At 37.8% G+C, this 21,176-nt stretch overlaps 1 protein-coding gene and 1 pseudogene across 6 annotated transcripts in view; one reads left to right on the top strand and one right to left on the bottom strand.

The window, feature by feature from the left end:
* MTX2 (metaxin 2) overlaps positions 1-20,465 on the bottom strand; it is a 72,837-nt gene extending 52,372 nt beyond the window's left edge. For all 6 annotated transcript variants that reach the window (XM_074009501.1, XM_074009497.1, XM_045367306.3 and 3 more), the window contains exon 1: positions 20,242-20,465. Coding sequence is in view for 2 of the 6 variants with exons in the window: in XM_045367306.3 (XP_045223241.1) it covers positions 20,242-20,281 (40 nt within the window). In the remaining 4 variants the exon portion in view is untranslated. The remainder of the gene's footprint in view (positions 1-20,241) is intronic.
* Positions 13,502-13,970, top strand: LOC135966559 (small ribosomal subunit protein eS17 pseudogene; annotated as a pseudogene).
* Positions 20,466-21,176: the final 711 nt, after the last annotated feature.

Below are 21,176 nucleotides of genomic sequence, written 5' to 3'. Positions count from 1 at the left end.
AATGCAAATACTGCTAATAGAACAAAATGTTCAAAGAGCATTCGGCAGCTCTTAAACATGGACAAGTTACTGCAAGACACACAGAGAAAAGAAGGAAATTTGTTAATTTGACATAAATATTATACTAATTATATCAGTGATATCAACATAGACACCATGTTCAAAACCCATCAAGTTTTAGGCAATATATGAAGGTTTAATTTAAAATAGATTTTTAAGATGTTTAGACTTAAAATATGATGATATGGGACTTTATCAAAACTGGAATTTTAAGGGCTATGTATTAAATTCAAAAGAAAATCAAAATGCAAACTATAGTGCAAGTCAAAAATAACACTATATAATGATGATCATGAAATTATTAAATAGTAATGCCCCTTAGATAGTGTTTCATAGGGAATGTTTAATGATATGATACAGGATGTGTAAGCAGAAGTGACTCTTCCCACAAAAGGTGTTTAAAACCATTTTCCCATTATCTCAATAGTCAGAGATTAGTGTTTATGTCAGAAATGGCTTGTGTTGGAGAACAGGAAAGTGCAGCGTCACACTGTCATTTCCATAAACGTTAAAAAAAAAAAAAAAAAGCAGGCAGTATTGTGTAGCACAGTGGTAAGGCTACTTAAAAAACACACTTGCAAGCAGGTGTAGATACAAAGATATAGACTACCATCAACTAAAATAGAAATCCTGAAGCAGAAAGCAAACATTCTAGGACAAAATACATAAGTATTAGACACAAATACAAAAGTAGTCCTAGATTCCAGAAGATTCTTCTAGAAGAAGATTCAGACCAGAACTATTCCTTTGGCTACCTATCATCATAAGTTTTTAGGAAAAAGAAACTTACTGACTGACATAAGAGTCTATTGTATATCCATTATCGCTTGTTGCATACAGGTTGAGTATCCCCTATCCAAAATTCCTGACACTAGAAGTGTTTCAAATTTTGGATTTTTCTCACATTTTGGAATACTTGCATTATATACTTACCAGCTATGCAACCCTAACCCAAAAATCAAAAATCCAAAACACTTCAATAAGTATTTCCTTTGAGCATCATGTTGGCACTCAAAAAAATTTGGATTTTGGAGCATTTTCAGATTTTGGACTTTCAAATTGGGGATACTCAGTGTATATAAATATGTATAGTAAATTATACATATATCTTATTTCAGAAAGTAAATTTAGCCACAGCTACAAATCAGTTTTACCATTCATTCAATAAATACATTGAATGCATATAAAGTGTCAGGCACTATTCTAAGAGCTAAAGGCAAAATTATAAAGAAAACCAAGTAACTGCCCATAAGGCACTTCTATTTTAGAGGCACATGTGGCCTGTCTCCTTATGTGTACCTTTACAACGCCTGAAGTTAAAAACACTAAAAAATACTGAAGTCTACCTCATTATGACAATATTATCTGGTATACATATAACAAGGCTTAATTCTGTTTGGGCTACACATTACACAAAAACCAAGGAAAAAAACATACACGACAGTGTATAATCTCCAAAATACCAAATGAATTCCAATTTACTGAACTACGGCAAATAACTCAAATAATATTCCACAAATAACTATCTCCAGGAACCCATTCATTTGGAACAAGGTAGTAAGCAAAAGACTAAAATGACCCTGAGTGGGCTGGGTGCGGTGGCTCACGCCTGTAATCCCAGCACTTTGGGAGGCCGAGGTGGGTGGATCACCTGAGGTCAGGAGTTCGAGATCAGCCTGGCTAACATGGTGAAACCTCATCTCTACTAAAAATACAAAATACAAAATTAGCCGGGCATGGTGGTGCATACCTGTAATCCCAGCTACTTGGGAAGCTGAGAGGCAGGAGAATCACTTGAACCTGGGAGACGGAGGTTGCAGTGAGCTAAGATCACACCACTGCACTCCAGCCTGGGCAACCAGAGTGAAACTCCATCTCGAGAATAAATAAAAAAAAAAAAAAAGGGGCCGGGCGCGGTGGCTCAAGCCTGTAATCCCAGCACTTTGGGAGGCCGAGACGGGCGGATCACGAGGTCAGGAGATCAAGACCATCCTGGCTAATACGGTGAAACCCCGTCTCTACTAAAAAATACAAAAAACTAGCCGGGCGAGGTGGCGGGCGCCTGTAGTCCCAGCTACACGGGAGGCTGAGGCAGGAGAATGGCGTGAACCCGGGAGGCGGAGCTTGCAGTGAGCCGAGATCCCGCCACTGCACTCCAGCCCGGGCGACAGAGCGAGACTCCGTCTCACAAAAAAAAAAAAAAAAAAGACTCAGAATGAGTAATAATGAATGAATGAGGACAGTCAAATACCCAAGGCAGATGGGTCTTAATACCCTGCCATTCTAGAAGCACAAGATGAAAAGCAACAAAGATTGAAAACACAGAAAAATGAAGGCAGAACTTCCCTCTCACAACCAAAGTTGGAGCCCAATAAAACCAGAGAATAACTAGAATCTATCTCCCAGCCAGATACAAACTAGACTTCTATTTAGGCAGATGATGATTATGATAATGATAGCAATTAAGATTCCGCAAAACTCACACAGCATATATCCAAAATATGTAAGAAACTCTTACAACCCTATAATAAAAAGACAACATAATCCAACTTTTAAAATTGAGCAAGGAATGTGAATAGCCATTTTTCCAAAGGAGATATACAAACCGCCAAAAAGCACAGGAAAAGATACTCACCATCATTAGTCATTAGGGAAATACAAATAAAAACCACCATGAGATGCCACTTCACACCCAATAAGAAGGTTATAATCAACAAGACAGACAATAACAAATGTTTTGCAAATGTGGAGAAATCGAAAATTCTCACATGTTGCTTGGTGGGACCATGAAAAGTTTGGCAGTTTCTCAAAATGTTAAACACAGAAATTTACCATATGACCCAACAATTACACTCCTATGTATTCACCCAGGGGAAATAAAAATAAATATCCACATAAAGACATATATACAAACGTTCATAGCAGCATTATTCACAATAGTCAAAAAGGAAAGCAACTCAAACGTTCATTAACTGGTGAATCGACAGACAAAATGCAGTATATCCATATGATGGAATACTTTTTGGCAATAAGAAAGAACCAAGTAAGTACTGATACATGCTACAACATGAATACATGGATGAACCTCAAAAACCATTATGTCCAATGAAAAAAAAAAGCCAGACACAAAAGAAAACATATGATTCCATTTATATGACATGTCCAGAAGAGGCAAATCTACAGAAACAGAGTAGACCAATGGTTGACTCAAGCTGGTGGTGGCAATGAGGAGTGGCTGCAAATGGGCAAGGAGTTTCTTTTGGAGGTGATGGAAACCTACTGTTAGACTGTGGTAACTGGAGAGGTGAGTGGAAAATTTAAAAAACAAACAAAAAAAAAGATTGTGGTAATAGTCACACAATTATGTAAATATACTAAAAATCACTGAATTATAAATTTAAAATGGTATGTAAATTATATCTCAAGAAAGCTGAATAGAAAATCTTAAAAGACTTATTGTACTTACTGTACATGTAAGTGCTTGACATATATTAAACACCCCACAACTTTATGAGGTAGATACTATTATTATTTTCCCAATTTTACAATAAGAAAACTGAGGCACAAGCATAAGTAATTTGTCCAAAGTCACAATGCTAGTAAGTGACAGCAGCCAGGATTTGAACTCAAGTAGTATTACTCTACGGTGAACACACAACTAAATTAGCTAACCTCCTGCAGAGCTCACAAATAAACATTCTTGGGTAATAATTATCAGAATTAAAGCAATTATAATTATCTTACAACAGTAGTTCTCAACTCTTCCTGTACACTTGAGGAACTTGATACAGTTATGTATTTCCTAAACTCAAATTCTGATACTGTAGAGATGAGGACCAAAAATCTGCATCTTTAACAAGCACTCCTGGTAAATCTGATGCAGATGGTCTGTGAACACCACAACAAAGACTATCCTAGAGACACAGATGGCACTTGAGATAAGATTACATCTCTTTCATTCGTTTATCTCAGAGAAAATGGTAGTAAGGATGTGTGTAGATAAATTTTTTTCAAGAAGATTTTTGACTATCTTTTTCTCCTTAAGCATTGTGGCTATGGCTTAAAGCCATGTTTTAAAACATGCCTTAGTAACATGTTGCTATTTTACAATGTTCAAGAAAAAGCCTTTAAGATAAATGAACTCAGGCCACACTTACTTTGGAATCAAAGTGGTAACATGATAGTTTTTCCATTATAAGTATTAGATAAGGAAAGTAAAAATAAGTTAGGAATTATGAACATCAGTTGTGATATCTATCTATTTGTAACTAGAGATCAATTTCAAAATGGTATTCAAGGACCAATTTCGTAAACCCGACAAACTTCTAGAGGTTAACAAGGGTCAAGAAAACAAATTCACAACACCAACAAGCCAATAACTCAGGGTAAAGTAAATAAATACAAGTCAAATTTAAAACCTTCCATTCTTTCTTAATAAGTATGTATGTGTCATGTTCTCAAATGGTTATGTTTAGACTTTGATCCATTATAAAAATAATCCATCATAGCTGGACATGGTGGTGTACACCTGTAATACCAGCTACCTGGGAGGCTGAAGCAGGAGGATCCCTTAAGCCCAGAAGTTTGAGGCACGCCTGGGCAACATAACAAGACTCCATCACAAAAAGAAAAAAAAAAAATCCATTATTTTTCATGAATTTCCAATAAAAAGCAGGCCAACTGCATATGATTATGATAAATTAACAGAGAAGAGTCTTGTAGTTGGTACTCAAACTTTTAATTTTCATTTTCAAAATGGTAATCTGAAATTTAAAATGACTGAGCTTTTCACAGAACTAAAAATGAGTATGAGATCAACAGCAGAACTATAGAAAAACAGCTGGTTAAGAGTAAAGGTCCAATCCATCTGGCCAAAAAACAGATACAAAAACAGCCCCACACAACTATCAGACCTCAATAACATTAACCTTCACAGTGCAATAGTTTAATGGTTCTCTAAATCTAACTCTAGAGATAGAAAACAAATATCCTTCAAACTAAGTAGTTCTTCCCATCTAAACCAAATACAGTCACTGTAATGACAGCACCTATTTTTTTTAAGTATCTACTACGTGATTATGGTTCCAGGTACTGTACATATACTTCGCTATCTCATATCAAGCTAGTTAACCAAAAAACTATTGCTCTTCCTTCATTACTCCCAGCTAGTTATAGAACAAATTATCCCCCACAGAGAATCTGACTTATTAGTATACTGCCTGAAATGTTAACAAAACTGCAAGATTCTCCAAGAAGAAGAAAACAGGAAACGAGGTAATAGTCTTTCCATCAAAGACTTTCCCTATGAATATGAGAACACAGTAGAAAATGCTCAGAGGATTCCCCCTAAAAAATATTAAAAGCATTTAAATGAACAAACAGGTGATAAACATCCAAAATGTACTCAAAACTATAATACAAAGACAAAGATGAATATAAAACTGTTATTGCCCTCTAGGATCTAATTTTGTTGAGCAAGTGAAGAACAAAGAGGGAGTTGGGATTAGGGGTGACTAAGGTACACATAACCATTTAAAATACATTAAGCAAATACAGGTGGTGTAGGGAAAAAACATACATTTCAGAGTCACACATACCTGGCTTCCCCTCCCAATTCTACAACTTATTGTATGAGTTATCTTGGCCAAACTGGTTAACCTATTCTTGTCTCAATTACCTCACTGTAAAAGAGGGAAATATTAATTATCTTGTTAGGTTATTGGAAGAATAAAACTAGATTGGCCAGGCATGATGGCTCATGCCTGTAATCCCAGCACTTTGAGAGGCCAAGGTGGCCAGATCAAAAGGTCAGGAGTTTGAGACCAGCCTGACCAACATGGTGAAACCCCTTCTCTACTAAAAATACAAAAATTAGCCAGGCGTGGTGGTGCGCGCCTATAATTCCAGCTACTCAGGGGGCTGAGGCAGGAGAATCGCTTGAACCCAGGAGACGGAGGTTGCAGTGAGCTGAGATCGTGCCACTGCACTGTAGTCTGGGCAAAGAGCAAGATTCCATCTCAAAAAAAAAAAAGTAGATAAACTATGTAAGTACCCTATAAAGTCTCCAGCTCACAGTATATTTTCAATCAATAATTCTTAATATCCACATTAGAACAAAAGTGTGTATAAAGCCCTATAGAAATATTCATAAAGAAATAACTAAATCTGCCTGAGGAAAACAGGAAAGAATTCACAAAAGGAGATGAAATCTGAATTGGATCCAAAAAAAGAATCCAAAACATGCCAGATAGAAGGTAGGGGGCATGAAGACGAGTTTAGATATTTACCAAAAACCTAACACCCCCAACGCAGTTTGAGGAAAGGGAGGCAAAATGTTCAGCAAAGCCTAACTAAACTAGATACCTCTGTGCAGATTTCTACTATAGGATATAGCTCTTCATGTTAAAATGATCTATTTCTGCAAAAGAATATAAGTTCAAGAAAGGCAAGAATTGTTACTTATTTTTACACCCCCAACACCTGGCAGAGCACCTAGCTCAAATTAGATACTCAATGAACATATTCTGCAGAAAATACAAGCAGGTCTTTTGCTATCTAAAGCCTGAAAGGTATCTGACAGCAAAAAACAAAAACAAAAACAAAAACAAAAAACACTGCTAAAACTCTAAAAATAAAATCATTGAACCAATTTAAGGAATGATAACATCTCAACAATGGGTACCAAATTCAACAGTGTAAACTCAAGAATTCACTTTCTCTCCAAATCATTCAGTGATTCCTAACCAAAGACACATAGAGTATTTGAAAACTATACTTTTCTTAACTCCATCCTCAATTTTTCCATATAATAGGCCTTTGGTGAGAATAAAGGAGTATTTGTATATGCATGCATGTTTAGGCAGGCATCACTAGCTTCAGAGAGTTCCACAGGTAACTAATTATAATGTACAAGACCACCCACACTACTCACCCCCAACTCCCCATCTATCCCCATCCTTCTTTAGAACCTCTATTCAGTCATGAGTGTGCTTTGTCAGTTCCCAGATCTAACGAAAACAGGCAGTACCACCTTGGTTACTGTGGCAAAGTATATGTCTTAAATACGTCCACAACAGTAATTCCTGTCCTACAATTCCCCTTCCCTTGAATCTGGGCCGGCTTGTAGCTCCACTGTAACCCACAGAATATTGTGGAAGTGATGCTGCAGGACAATTGAGAGTAGGTTATAAAAGGTGGTGCAACTTCTACCTTGCTAGCTTAGGCACTTGTATGTGGTATACTGAGTCACTACATAAAAAGTCTGACTACTCTCAGGCCACCAAGCTGTGAGGAAGCCAAGCCACATGAAGCCACATGTAAGCATTCCAGAAAACAACCCCAGCAGAAGTCCTAGCCAGAATCAATTGTCAGATATGTAAGTGAAGATGCTTCCAGATGTTTCCAACCCTCAACCACTGGATCATTCCCAGCCTTTGAGTCTTTTCAGACCCAGACATCATGAGTGAGAGACAAACCATCTTTCCTGTGCTGTATACAGCACCCTATACATAAGTAACCCTATCTTAGAAAAAGACTCCACCTTACATTTAAAAAGGCATCATGCCAACCGGGACCACATGTTCATCTAATCAACAGAGACTACACGTACCAACCAGATAAAGACATAACCAGACACACTTTTTACTATCAGTCCTCACCAGAAGATTTGAGGGCCATAAAAAGAGCAGAACTCCACCAACTCAAGATGGCCATCTTAAGACACTGTCTGGCAGTCACTCAAGATCAGCACCCAGCATCTGCTGCCAAATGCTCTGCCCAAATCAAGAACTCTTCCTTGCAAGACACTGACAACTGTCCAGATCAGCCCAGGACACTCCTTGTCCACGACGCTCTCCTTAAACTGGTTCATTACATCTTTTCTTGTCCCCTTTTCTCTTGATGTTAAATGTTACCGTTTGATGTGGAAATTTTAATCCATAACATTTATATATTAAGTATACTACTATGTGTGGTTTACAATATTGACTGACTTGTGGATTGGTTTAGTCTATGTGCCACAGCTCTGACTACTGAGTCAACAGGTAGTACTAAGGAGAATTGCCTCCTTAAGCAACTCGATATTTCTTATTGCTTTTATGACTGAATAAGCATCAAAAGTCTGACCTTGTGGAAAGACACAAATGTGTGTGGATATGGTTATGTCTCACCTTGTGCCACTCGCAACATGTGCCCTGTCTGGATTACTGACCCACAGGATCCATGAACATAAGAAAGTGGCTGTTACACACCTCTAAATTTAGGGTGGTTTGTTACACCGCAAAAGTAACTTGACAGTTAAGACTTTTGATAGTTACTATTAATCACACAAAACGTTGACTCATCTGAAGCCTCAGAATTCCCTGTTTATCTAAAACTATTAATCACACAAAACGTCGACTCATCTGAAGCCTCAGAATTCCCTGTTTATCTAAATCAGTTACCAAGCTGACTCCTGACATTGTTTATAAATTCCACTTTACTGCTTCAGACATAGATTTTGACACTTGCACTTTCCCTCCAGTCAGTTTCACTTTATTAATCCAATATCTTCAATCTTTGCCTTCCTGAAATCTCACTGTATCTCCAATTTGCTGACCGCATCACCATGACTCCCTAACCTCCAGGATTTGGTACCCAGTGACTAGAATGGCTTACATCCATCTTTAAAAACTGACCTGAATGGCAGTTGCTGTATTATTCACAGATTGAGGAAACAAAAGAGACTCCAAGAGAGAAACAACTCTAGCTAAAGTCAAATCTAACTATATCTTTTCATAGAAGTCAGACCAATAGTCATTTACCTATGATACAAAGATAATACAAAACAGTAAATAATGAAAGCATACTTTATATTTGCCTTTAATTTGCACTCTGTAATTTCTCACACATTAGCACCTTTTCTAAATATTTATTTTAATATTAAAATTATTTTATATTTTCCAAACAGCCACCAAATGCTAGTATGAGAAAATCAGTGCAAGTAGATGGCAAAAAGGAGAACACTGCTTAGGGAGAAAATACATCAAAAATAATTCACAATCTCAATGTAATAACAAATGTCAATTATCACTTAAAAAGTTAACATTATGTAACTAGTTCTCCTGGACTAGCCAAATTAGAATCTTAAATCGATGAACAGTAATAACAGTAATAGTAAAAATAACAATGATAGCATCTAATGAAAACTAGATAGCAACTTTTATTTTCATGTTATTTCTTATAAAGACACATAATCTTTCTTTAAATGTATAAAATAAGAAAGTTAGAAACATTACTTGTAAGTCATGATGCCAAAACATTTTTCTATAACATAAAAGCTAACAATCAAAAGAAATGGAGATCAAAAAATGGCTAGATCATTGAAGAGTCAGCCGCCAATATTACTTTACAGAAATAAACAGTTTGAATAATAATGGCCTCTTCATGTTATAAAAATGACACAATTTATTCATATAAAGTTCTAATTAGTGCTCTAAATTGACCAGGTAATAAAATATGACCACGTGGGGGTAAATACCATTGTAATACTCAAAGATACTGTATCCACTGGAAAAAATATACACAATCAAAAGTCTATTTTTTTCCATCTAAAGACAGATTAAGTTATGAAGAAATTCTTTGGCTTATACAAGTTCTTAGAGATAAAATATATAATCAGCAAAAAAACATAGCTAAGTGCATAAAAACAGTGAAATGCATTTTATGGTTTCTATTTTGCCAACACAGTTACAGTTAATGAGAATTGTCATGACAAAATGATTGTTTTTATGAAAAGAAGCTTCTTTATTACTAACCAATCAAATTTCATTTTTATTACTGATGTAAAAAAGTTCAAAGCCATCATTCATTTATAGAGCATATAAAAATAAGAAAAGTGTTCAAGAATAGAGGAGAGGCTCATTTACAAAGCAACAAAAAATTAAAGCATGCATTTCTCTTACTGGCAAGGCAAATACTTCTCTTCTACATATAAATGTCTATTCCTGGATTTTCTGAATATTATAACTTCTGTCTTTGAACAAAAAAAAGAGAAGCCTGAATTTTCAATATCTCATCTGTATTTGATATCTTCAGTTCATCTGATAACTGCTTATCAAGACATTTCAAAAATGTTTGAAAAATATTAAGAAGTTTGGTGGCATTTTCTTTCAATTTTCACCAAAATATGGCAAGCTTGGGCTAACATTAACAACTCAAAAGTCTTCAAGAAAGACTGACAAATTTTATGGGGCACCCATCACCAGTTTTAAGTTAACAACTAAAAATCATGTAATTTCAGAGTATAATATGTTAATAAATCACATTAAGAAAATTAAAACTCAAATTATAGCCTATGAACTATTCCATTAACAGAAAACAAGCCTTTGAAGGGATCTTATTATCCAAGTTTTCAAAAATTTACATAACACTGCTCTTAAGAATTTAGTTTTGGCCAGGTGGGGTGGCTCACACCTGTAATCCCAGCACTTTGGGAGGCTGACGCGGGCAGATCACATAAGGTCAGCGGTTCGAGACCAGCCTGGCCAACATGGTGAAATCCCGTCTTTACTGAAAATACAAAAATTAGCGAGGTGTGGTGTTGGGTACCTATAATCCCAGCTACTTGGGAGGCTGAGGCAGGAGAACACTTGAACCTGGGAGGCAGAGGTTGCAGTGAGCTGAGATTACCCCACTGTACTTCAGCCTGGGCAACAGAGCAAGACTCCATCTCAAAAAAAAAAAAAAAAAAAATTAGTTTCAATCTACTCAGGAATATGGTATAATAAAGTACAGGATCCACTGCTGTCAATAAACTATAGCTTGCCTCTAGTCTGAAGTATAACCTATTTTATCACTGTTTTGCTTTACCATCTGCACCATTCAATCTCAGCTTCGTATCTCCAAAGTCATAAGCACAACTGTGCAAAATTATTCATATGACTAATATGATTTTTTTTTTAATTCTCTGAAACTTGACGGTCAGTTCAATAACTTTTTAGTAATTCCTCAGTGCCTTCCTCAATACTGGAAAATCCCCAAAATACTACGTAAAAATAACAAAACATCTTTATTTTCAAGAGCAAAAGATTTAAGGCTGGGCACGGTGGCTCACACCTGTAATCACAGCACTTTTGGGAGGCCGAGGTGGGCAGATCACCTGAGGTTGGGAGTTCGAGACCAGCCTGACCAATGTGGAGAAACCAGGCCTCTACTAAAAATACAAAATTAGCCAGGTGTGGTGGCACATCCCTGTAATCCCAGCTACTCAGGAGTATGAAGCAGGAGAATCACTTGAACCCAGAAGGCGGAGGTTGTGGTGAGCCAAGATCGTGCCATTGCACTCCAGCCTGGGCAACAAGAGCAAAACTCCATCTCAAAAAAAAGAATTTAATGCATTGTATTTTTTCAATTACCTGTTGCACCTGCCATCACTAAAATATTCTGATACATGCATGTACAAGCCTTTACCATCATTTTCTTCACTGTGAGCAATAGCATCACTTCTATATCACAAAAGCCTTTAAACCTATATTTTGTACTTCCTTTAGCCTCTGGAACTCTTCTGAATGCTTTTACAGTCCAGATTCCCCAGTACTCATGTGAGGAGAGACGGAATGAAAGCACTTTATTACCAATATAAAAACAAATTTTTAAGAACATACCCGTTTTGATCACACTTACTTTCAAGATGCTTACATATGGGTTCCATGGAACCCTGCAAAACTACTTTCCTAGCTCATACTATAAATTAATGCTACTGCTTAAATGAAGTTATTAATAAATTTAAATAATTAAGCACCCAAATGCCCACAATGAGATAAATGGAATATTCCGACCATTCTTTTTTCATCCTTTATATAGTTTACTGAGCTTCTAAATAAAGAACAGAACAGATATCATGCTTATTTCAAAAGATTAATAAATTATAGTATGATGAAACTAACTGATGTGCTTAAAATATGGCAAGGCACCAGTGGAGTAATAAATCAGAAAAGATGGTATATGACTAAAGAAAAATAAGAATACTTTGGGCATTTTCTTCTGTCCAAAATGGTAATGGGATACCAGATGTTAAGAGTTAATATCCTCAAAGGACCCCTTACTATAAGGTGAAAGGCTTTTGGGCAATAAAAGTAACAATAGAAAGTAACATGTACTGAACATTTATTATCAACCACCCTATACTAGACACTTAATATACATTGTAAAATCTATTATCCCCTTTTACAAATGAGGAAACTGAGGACTAGAAAGGCTTGTCCAAGATCACAGAACAAGAAGCAGGATTGAGCTTAGAACTCAGCTCTTACTCCAATGATCTTACTCCTAACCTTTATACTGAGTTTCAGTATTCATATCCACAAAATACCTATCTAACAAGACCAAATTGTTACTATTAGCAATTACATACATAAATCATTTAACACGGTAGCTCAAAAGCTTACTCTTATTATCAGTAACCAGCTATGGCAATTCTAATTAACAGACCACCAATATGACTTATACCAAGATTCAATTTTATAATGAAGATAAACATGGCTGAAGCATATATCTTGAAATAAATATCCTGGAATAACAAAGTATTCTAGGATACATTCCTAAGTAATTTTAATAATGGCAATAACTATGTAGATGCTTCCTATTATTGAATTATACTTTATTCACAAATAACTTTTTAAAGCTTTACCAAAATTGTATCTTTAAAGTAACATATTATTATTTTCACCATTTTACAAATGAGAAATCTCAGACTTAAACAGGCAGTTAATTTGCCCAAGTTCACACAGCTAGGAAGTAGCTGAATAAGAACCCAGGTTAGACTTTTCACTTCAAAATCCAAAGAAAGTGTAAAAGCAAGGTGAAGGAAGCAATCCACACTGCAGCCAATTTCCGCTGTTTAGTGCTCTACACCTCTCTCCCTTCTTTTGTGTATCTGGTGGCACTATGGAGCCCTAATACCTGGAGCCACTACTGGCACAGGGATGGGCAAGTGAGTTAGGCCTGTCCACCCAAGTATTCTACCCTTTTAGCTGCTCCAAATGTGGTCATGTAGCCCAAATGGGATTACACAATCCTCCCCTATGATATATTCATACCCAACTGACTGTAAGAACGAAATTTAAAAAAAAAAAAATGTGAGTAAAGTATTGAAAAATCTTGCCATTAAAAAAAATGAAAACTTAAATATACAGGTTATAAAATATATATATATATATATTTTTTTTTTTTTTTTTTTTTTTTTGAGACGGAGTCTTGCTCTGTCACCCAGGCTGGAGTGCAGTGGCCGGATCTCAGCTCACTGCAAGCTCCGCCTCCCGGGTTTACGCCATTCTCCTGCCTCAGCCTCCCGAGTAGCTGGGACTACAGGCGCCCGCCACCGCGCCCGGCTAGTTTTTTGTATTTTTAGTAGAGACGGGGTTTCACCGTGTTAGCCAGGATTTTTTAATAACATCCAGGTCCGACCAAGGACCCGCCAACATGGGCCGCGTTCGCACCAAAACCGTGAAGAAGGCGGCCCGGGTTATCATAGAGAAGTATTACACGCGCCTGGGCAACGACTTCCACATGAACAAGCGCGTGTGCGAGGAGATCGCCATTATCCCCAGCAAGAAGCTCCGCAACAAGATAGCAGGCTATGTCACCCATCTGATGAAGCGGATTCAGAGAGGCCCTGTAAGAGGTATCTCCATCAAGCTACAGGAGGAGGAGAGAGAAAGGAGAGACAATTACGTTCCCGAGGTCTCAGCCCTGGATCAGGAGATAACTGAAGTAGATCCTGACACTAAGGAAATGCTGAAGCTTTTGGACTTCGGCAGTCTGTCCAACCTGCAGGTCACTCAGCCTACAGTTGGGATGAATTTCAAAACGCCTCGGGGACCTGTTTGAATTTTTTCTGCAGTGCTATATTATTTTCAATAAATCTGGGACAACAGCAAAAAAAAAAAAAAAAAAAAAAAAATCCAGGTCCATTTTTATCCTTCTTTTAAAATTCTAGGCCAGGCGCAGTGGCTCACACCTGTAATCCCAGAACTTTGGGAGGCTAAAGTAGGCGGATCACTTGAGGCCAGCAGTTCAAGACAAGCCTGGCCAACATGGTGAAATCCCATCTCTACTAAAAACATAAAAATTAGCTGGGCATGGTGGCAGACACCTGTAATCCCAGCTACTCAGAAGGCTGAGGCAGGAGAATCACTTGAACCCGGGAGGTAGAGGTTGCAGTGAGCCAAGATTGTGCCACTGCCCTCCAGCCTGGGTGACAAGGGCAAAACGCCATCTCAAAAAAAAAAAAAAATTCTAAATCCAGCACATCATCATGTAGAGAAACAACTATTCATTCAAAAAGATAACTTACCATTTCTTTCCATATTAAGCTAAAAGAAAAATTCAAAATTATCTTCCACTTTAACAAATATACAGGCCGGGCGTGGTGGCTCAAGCCTGTAATCCCAGCACTTTGGGAGGCCGAGACGCGTGGATCACGAGGTCAGGAGATCGAGACCATCCTGGCTAACACGGTGAAACCCCATCTCTACTAAAAAATACAAAAAACTAGCCGGGCAAGGTGGCGGGCGCCTGTAGTCCCAGCTACTCGGGAGGCTGAGGCAGGAGAATGGCGTGAACCCGGGAGGCGGAGCTTGCAGTGAGCTGAGATCCGGCCACTGCACTCCAGCCTGGGCAACAGAGCGAGACTCCGTCTCAAAAAAAAAAAAAAGAAAGAAAAAAAAAAAAAAACAAATATATTCCAAAACACGACTGAACAGATGCAAAAATATGTTTATGTAAGCACTGCTTACAACAGACCAAAATCACACACACACATGTGATGGCTTTGGGACACATCAGCTTACCTACACTGAACACACTTCCCAAAATTCCCTTTCTACTACGTCTCCAGTTAAAGTGGGCTACAAGGGATATTCTTCGCCAGGTGCCGGGAAGAGAAGCGAGGCAATAGTCATTTTGTAGCAGACACACACTTCCTCCTAGCTTTTCTAACCCTAATCTAGGTGATGCCATAAAGGGATTCTGCTGATATAATTGAAGTCCTTACTTAGTTAGCTTTACATTAATCAAAAGGGAGAGTATCCTAAGTGGCCTGATTTCATCAGTTGAAAGCCCTTTTAAAAAGGGTCTAAGTCCTCCCTGGGATCAGACACTCCAAGCAGTACCTGTTCTTGCCAGTGCTCTCTTAGTCCTGGATCTCCCCATCCTGACTGCCTGCCTTGCATGCTTTGCACTTACTTTGCCAGCCCCCACATTAAGAGCCAATTCTTTGCATGTGTTTGTGTATGCACATGCATGTGTGTGTGTGTGGCTAAAGAGAGAAACAGATATCCTGGTACATCTGCTTCTCTGGTTGAACTGACTGATAACAACTCCCTAAATACCCATCTAAGTAATACTACATTAATAAATTTTGGCTTCTTCATTACAATGAAATACTATATAACCATTTTAAAATGATGATGTGTAATTCCATTCACAGATATGAAAAGAGATCCCAATATATGACAAAACAGGTTACAAAAAATTATGCATATTATATATTACGTCGTTTTTTTAATTCAGGGAAAGAGAATGAAATAGCTTTGTTCATCAAAGTTTTAATGCTGAGGATGGAATTCTAAAGTCTTCATCTGGGTGGTATGATTTCAGGTAATTTTTACTTTATCTCTGGATTGTTTTCATTTTCCATAATGGCAACATATCATTATCATTATTAGGAAAAAAACTCAACAACAAACCTTTCTGATTTGACAGGAAAAAAACGTCAAGTAGACTTACATTAAATGGTTAAAATGGTGCCCAGAGTCTTAAAGGATGAACAGGAGTTATTCAAGCAAAGTGGACATCTCAGGCAAGGGGCAAGGAAAGAAGTGACAAGACATGAGGCTGTTCTACTGACAATGGGAAACCAACAAAATGTTAAAACAAGAGGAGGTTTTGTTTTTTTGTTTTTAAAGAAAATTAAAACAAACAAAAAACCCACGAGGCTTGCAGTGTATGGACTCTACTGGAAGGAAGCCAGACTGGAAGCAGAGAAATCATTTCAGACACTACTACAGTTATCTAAGCAAAAAATGACAAAGCTTTGAACTAAGGTAACAGCAGTAGAAATGGATAGAACAAGTACTATTTAGGAATAATAACTGAAAAAAATTGGCAAGGGAAATACTGGTAGTAAGGAGGCAGAAGCAGTTCACTTAAACTGGGGAGTTCAGAGAAGACTTCTAAAAAGATATCCTTATGAATAAGGATCTCAAAGAAGTCACTTCAAGAATACCACAGAGAGATGCCAGATATCGTTAAACATTTCCAAAAGAAATACTCAGTGTTAGCTCATGTCCACAGGAAGGAAGGGTAATAAGCAAAGTGTTAGATACACTATAAATTAGAGCTCTCAATTACAAAAACAGATTCATAATTACTTAAGTTATAATAGGTCTACATAGACACATATCTCTAACCTGTACTATCAGAAACAGAATATTGAGAACAGTTGCTGGATTTGAGTCACATTTGTAAGTCATTTACAAGTCAAACATAGTGTTTCTGATAAATTATTACTTTAACCACTGCTATAGTCTGAATATCCCCTCCACAACTCATGCTGAAATGGAATTGCCACTCTGACAGTATTAAGAGGTGGGATTGTTCAGCGGTGATTAGGTCATGAGGGCTCCACCCTCATGAATGGATTCATCTCTTTATCCCAAGAGTAGGTTGTTATAAAAGCAAGTTCAGCCCTCTCAGTCCCTGGCTCTTGCCCTCCCTGGCATTTTCACCTTCTGCCACAGGATAATGCAGCACAAAGGCTCGCATCAGATACTGGCACCTTGAAGCTGGAGTTCATTGCCTCCAGAAATGTGAGACTTAAATTTTTTTTCTTTATAACTTACCTAGTCTGTGGTATTCCATTATAGCAACACAAAACAGATTAAGACAGCCTCCTTATCCATAATGTAATGCCACTTCTTGACAAAATATAATCTTAAAAATTTTAACAATTACAATCATTTAAATTACAAAACTATGCACACTATAGTAATTCAAACAATTCAGAAATGAAGTTCCTCCACCCTCTACCAACACTCTATTTTTATTATCTCAATCGCTACTTAAAATTAGTTGAATATTCTTAACATATATAAATATACGTATGTTTATATAGATTTCATGAGTTCATACAAAATATATAACTTTTTACTTAATATAACCATAGCTTTCAAGACAATGTGTTTAACAAATACACCTCTTCATTTTCGGATCTGTAAAAATGTGACCATATCATAATTTTTGTACGTTTTTGACAAATAATAACTGTGTATATTTAGGAGGTACAACGTGGTATTTTGATCTAAAGAATAAATCAAAGAATAGAATAAATCAATCAAGCTAATTAATATGTCCATCACCACACCAACTTAAATTTTTGTGGTGAGAATATTATAAATCTAAGCCTTTAGCAATTTTGAAATATATAATACATTATTATTAACCGTGGTCACCTTGCACTGCAATAGATCACTAAAATTTTTTCTTCTAGTCAAACATACTTTGTTCCCTTTGATCAACATCTCCTCTTCTCCATTCCTCTTCCCCATCTCCCACCTCTGTCCCCTCAGCCTCTGGTAACCACCTTTGTATTCTGTTTCTAGGAGATCAACTTTCTTAGATTTCCCTAAAAAGATTAGATTTTAGATCACTACTTGTCTTTCTGTCTAGCTTATTTCATTTAGCATAATGTCCTCCAGATCCATCCATTCTATCACAAATGATAGGGTTTCCTTCTTTTTTAAGGCTGAATAGTATTCCATTGTATCTTATATACATTTTCTTTATCCATTCATCCACTGATAAACACCTGGGTGGCTTCCATATCTTGGCTATTGTAAATACTGCTGCAATGAACATGGGAGTGCACATACCTCTTAGACAATTTCAATCCCTTTGGATACATGACCATAAGTGGAATTGCTGGACTGGTACACAATAATTTGACATATATTGAAAATATTTCTAATTTTTCGCTATTACAAATAATGCTGCAATTAATATCATTGTATATTTCTTTAAGTACTGGTCTTTACATTTCTATCAGATAAACCCCCATAAGCAGAATTTTCAGGAGAGAGAATGTCATTTTAATAAATATTGCTACATTAAGTCCCCAAAAAGTAATACTAACTTACAGAACCAAAAGTTTGAGAGTAACTGTTTTCCCCATGCCCTATTAGTACTAGAAATCATATTCACTTTTGTCCATCTGATGGGGGGGCGGGAGGATGCTATACATTTTTAGTGACACAGAACATCTTTTCATCTGTTCACTGTCCATCTATATTTCACCCTTTTGTGAAATGCCTGTTCCAATCCTTTGTCCTTGATTCTGTTGGTTTGTCTTCTTCTTATTTGTACTAACTTAAGATGTCTTTCACCAAAGTTTTTAAATTCTTTCTGCAATCAAATCTGCCAATTTTTTCTCTTATGGATTATGAATTCTTAAGTTTTGCTTAGACCTCTTCTGCTATCCAAGAATTATTAAAATAATCTATGTTTTCCCCTAATTATTTTATTACAATTTTGTTGTTTTATATTTAGATCTTTAATCTATCTGGAATTTATTCATGTGGTGTAATGACTTAGGAGTTGTTCCAACACCATTTATTGAATTATCCATCTTTCAATGCTTTCTCCTAGAGTAACAGATCACTACAAATAGCTAAGACGGCAGACAGACAAAATGCCTAGAAATTTTTAAACGTCACTACTTAAAGCAGTATCAAAAGTTTATTAAAAGACATTCATCATTTTCTCATTAAAAGAAATCACACATTAGGACACATGCAGCCAGTGAACCACTCTCAACATACACTGTGAAGTGTTTTTTTTTTTTTTAACATAGTAGCAAACTAAATTAAATCGCTGATCTAACTATATAAGCCTGATTTTGTTTTCAATATGAATGGTAAAAATGGAAATAATCATTCCTTGAAATCTCAAGATTAGTCATTGATTTGGGTTACAAATACTTACTGAGCACCAACTGACTATGAATACAATGGGGAATAAAATAAGTTTGATCCCTACTTTAAAGAAGCTTGCAATCTAGTAGGAGCTTCTCTCTTCTAGAAAATAATATTTTCAAGTGAAGAAGGAAAAAAAAGAAATGTATGTTTACACAAACGCAAAGCAGTAAAAAACATTCCAGCAAATTTTATGACACATTCTGTACTTCCCATTTCCAAAATACTATCTTATTACTTCAAATGTACCTATTTATTGTGGTGACTGTCTTCATTACTGTACTCATGTTGAAAACACTGCTAGGGAGTTATGACTAATTCTATCAGCCTGTATCTCAAAGTACCTATGTTTGGTCTCCTCACTTTCTCAACAATATTTATTCTTTCATGGCAATAAATAAGAACCTCAATAAGAGAAATCAGAAATCTATATACATCAGTCGTTTTCAATGCACCGACTCTAAGGTATTTCTTTAAAGTACATGCAGATTTAAAAATATCTCAATGAATCCGCGCAGACGTGGTGGCTGGTGCCCATAATCCCAACTACTCAGGAGGCTAAGGTAGGAGAATTGCTTGAACCCGGGAAGCGGAGGTTGCAGGGAGCCACGTCGTGCCACTGCACTCCAACCTCGGTGACAAAAGAGAAACTCCGTCTCACAAAATAAATAAATAAACAACTCCTAGAGTCTTAGCAAATGGCACTACTGTGTCGCTGGGAGAGGAAGCAAGAAGTCTGATGTTCCCTCAACAACAATAGGTAACAACTGATTAGTGACAGTCACCTTAAACTTTGGGTACCAAGACCCAGAAACTGCCCCTACTCTTAGACTGAAGCGTTCAGATGTTTGCCCCTGTGGTCACGCCCCCCACCTCAATCCCAATCCAAGGCCTCCTCCTCATACTCCAGCACCTCCCAACAGAATGGGGAGGTGGGACAAAGTACCGCCCAAGGGAAGGAGACGCGACTCCAGCTCCTGCGGAGTGACCTTGGCCAAGTGTCTCCTTAGTTTTTCCATACGTGAGATAAGGTTGGTAGTCCGTGCCTGCCTCCACCCTCCGGGCTGGGTTCAGCGTATAATGCCACAACGGTGGAGGAATGCTCCACCCTGTACCCCACGCGACTCCCCGAGACCGCGCCGCCACCTTCTGGGTCTACGGCCACCCGTGCTACCTGCAATCTGGGAGACGAAGGCTTCCGCCACTAGAGACATGTCGGCTGGGAGCCCCTGCGCCCGTGTGCCTGCCCCCCACGGGCCTCAGCGTCCTCCACCGCAAACCTGGCAACTCTCGGCAGTTAACTAGCTTAGCCCCGCCGAGGTTCAGACCCGCAAAGCCCACTGCAGCAGCAGCGGCAGCTACAGCGACGCCCCGAAGGTTACCGCCAGGCCCGGCTAGGAACTTCCGGCGCAGCGGAAACGACACTCGAGCGCTTCCGCCGGCCCCGCCCCCGCGCCGTCCTACCGGGCGCAGGCGCTGCGAGCTGCATCCCGCCAATTCCAGGCTCTGCGTAGGGTCTTCGCAGAGGGAAGCGAAGTACCCGGCTAGTCTCTCACCCAGGGGACTGGCAGGGGGATCTGGGAGATTTTTTAGCGTGCTTTCTGTAAGCCAGAGTTTTGTAAGCAAGTAACATTTGTAAACGCCCACTGGATAGTAGGCACTTATATACATATATCTACACAAACTTATATACATATATACACATATATGCATATATGCACACATATACATATATACACATGTATACATATATATACATATATTCTATTTGACTTCGTCCTCTCAACAACCCATTAAAGTAATAATATCGCCATTTTACGGATAAGAATATAGGCTTAAGGAGTTTAAACCGCCTGCCCAGGCAGTCCTCTGAGGCCCAGATTCAAGGCTGCGTGAATTCCCTCTTTTGCATTATATTGCTGGGTTGATTAGTCCATGGGTACACATTGGTGTTCATTTTTTTATTTTTTCAAACATGCTTGGCAGAAAGGAGGCTTGAGCAGCACCTAAGCCAGAAGATAATTTGTGCTTCAACTACATACACCCGAAATGATGCTCAGCTTGGAGAATAAGATACTTTAGTTTCACACACTTCTCACCTTCGGGGGT

The sequence above is a fragment of the Macaca fascicularis genome, chromosome 12, assembly GCF_037993035.2.
Source record: "Macaca fascicularis isolate 582-1 chromosome 12, T2T-MFA8v1.1".
Lineage (NCBI taxonomy): Eukaryota > Metazoa > Chordata > Mammalia > Primates > Cercopithecidae > Macaca > Macaca fascicularis.
The sequence above is the reverse complement of the archived record's forward strand: the minus strand, read 5'-3'. Positions and strand labels throughout refer to the sequence as shown.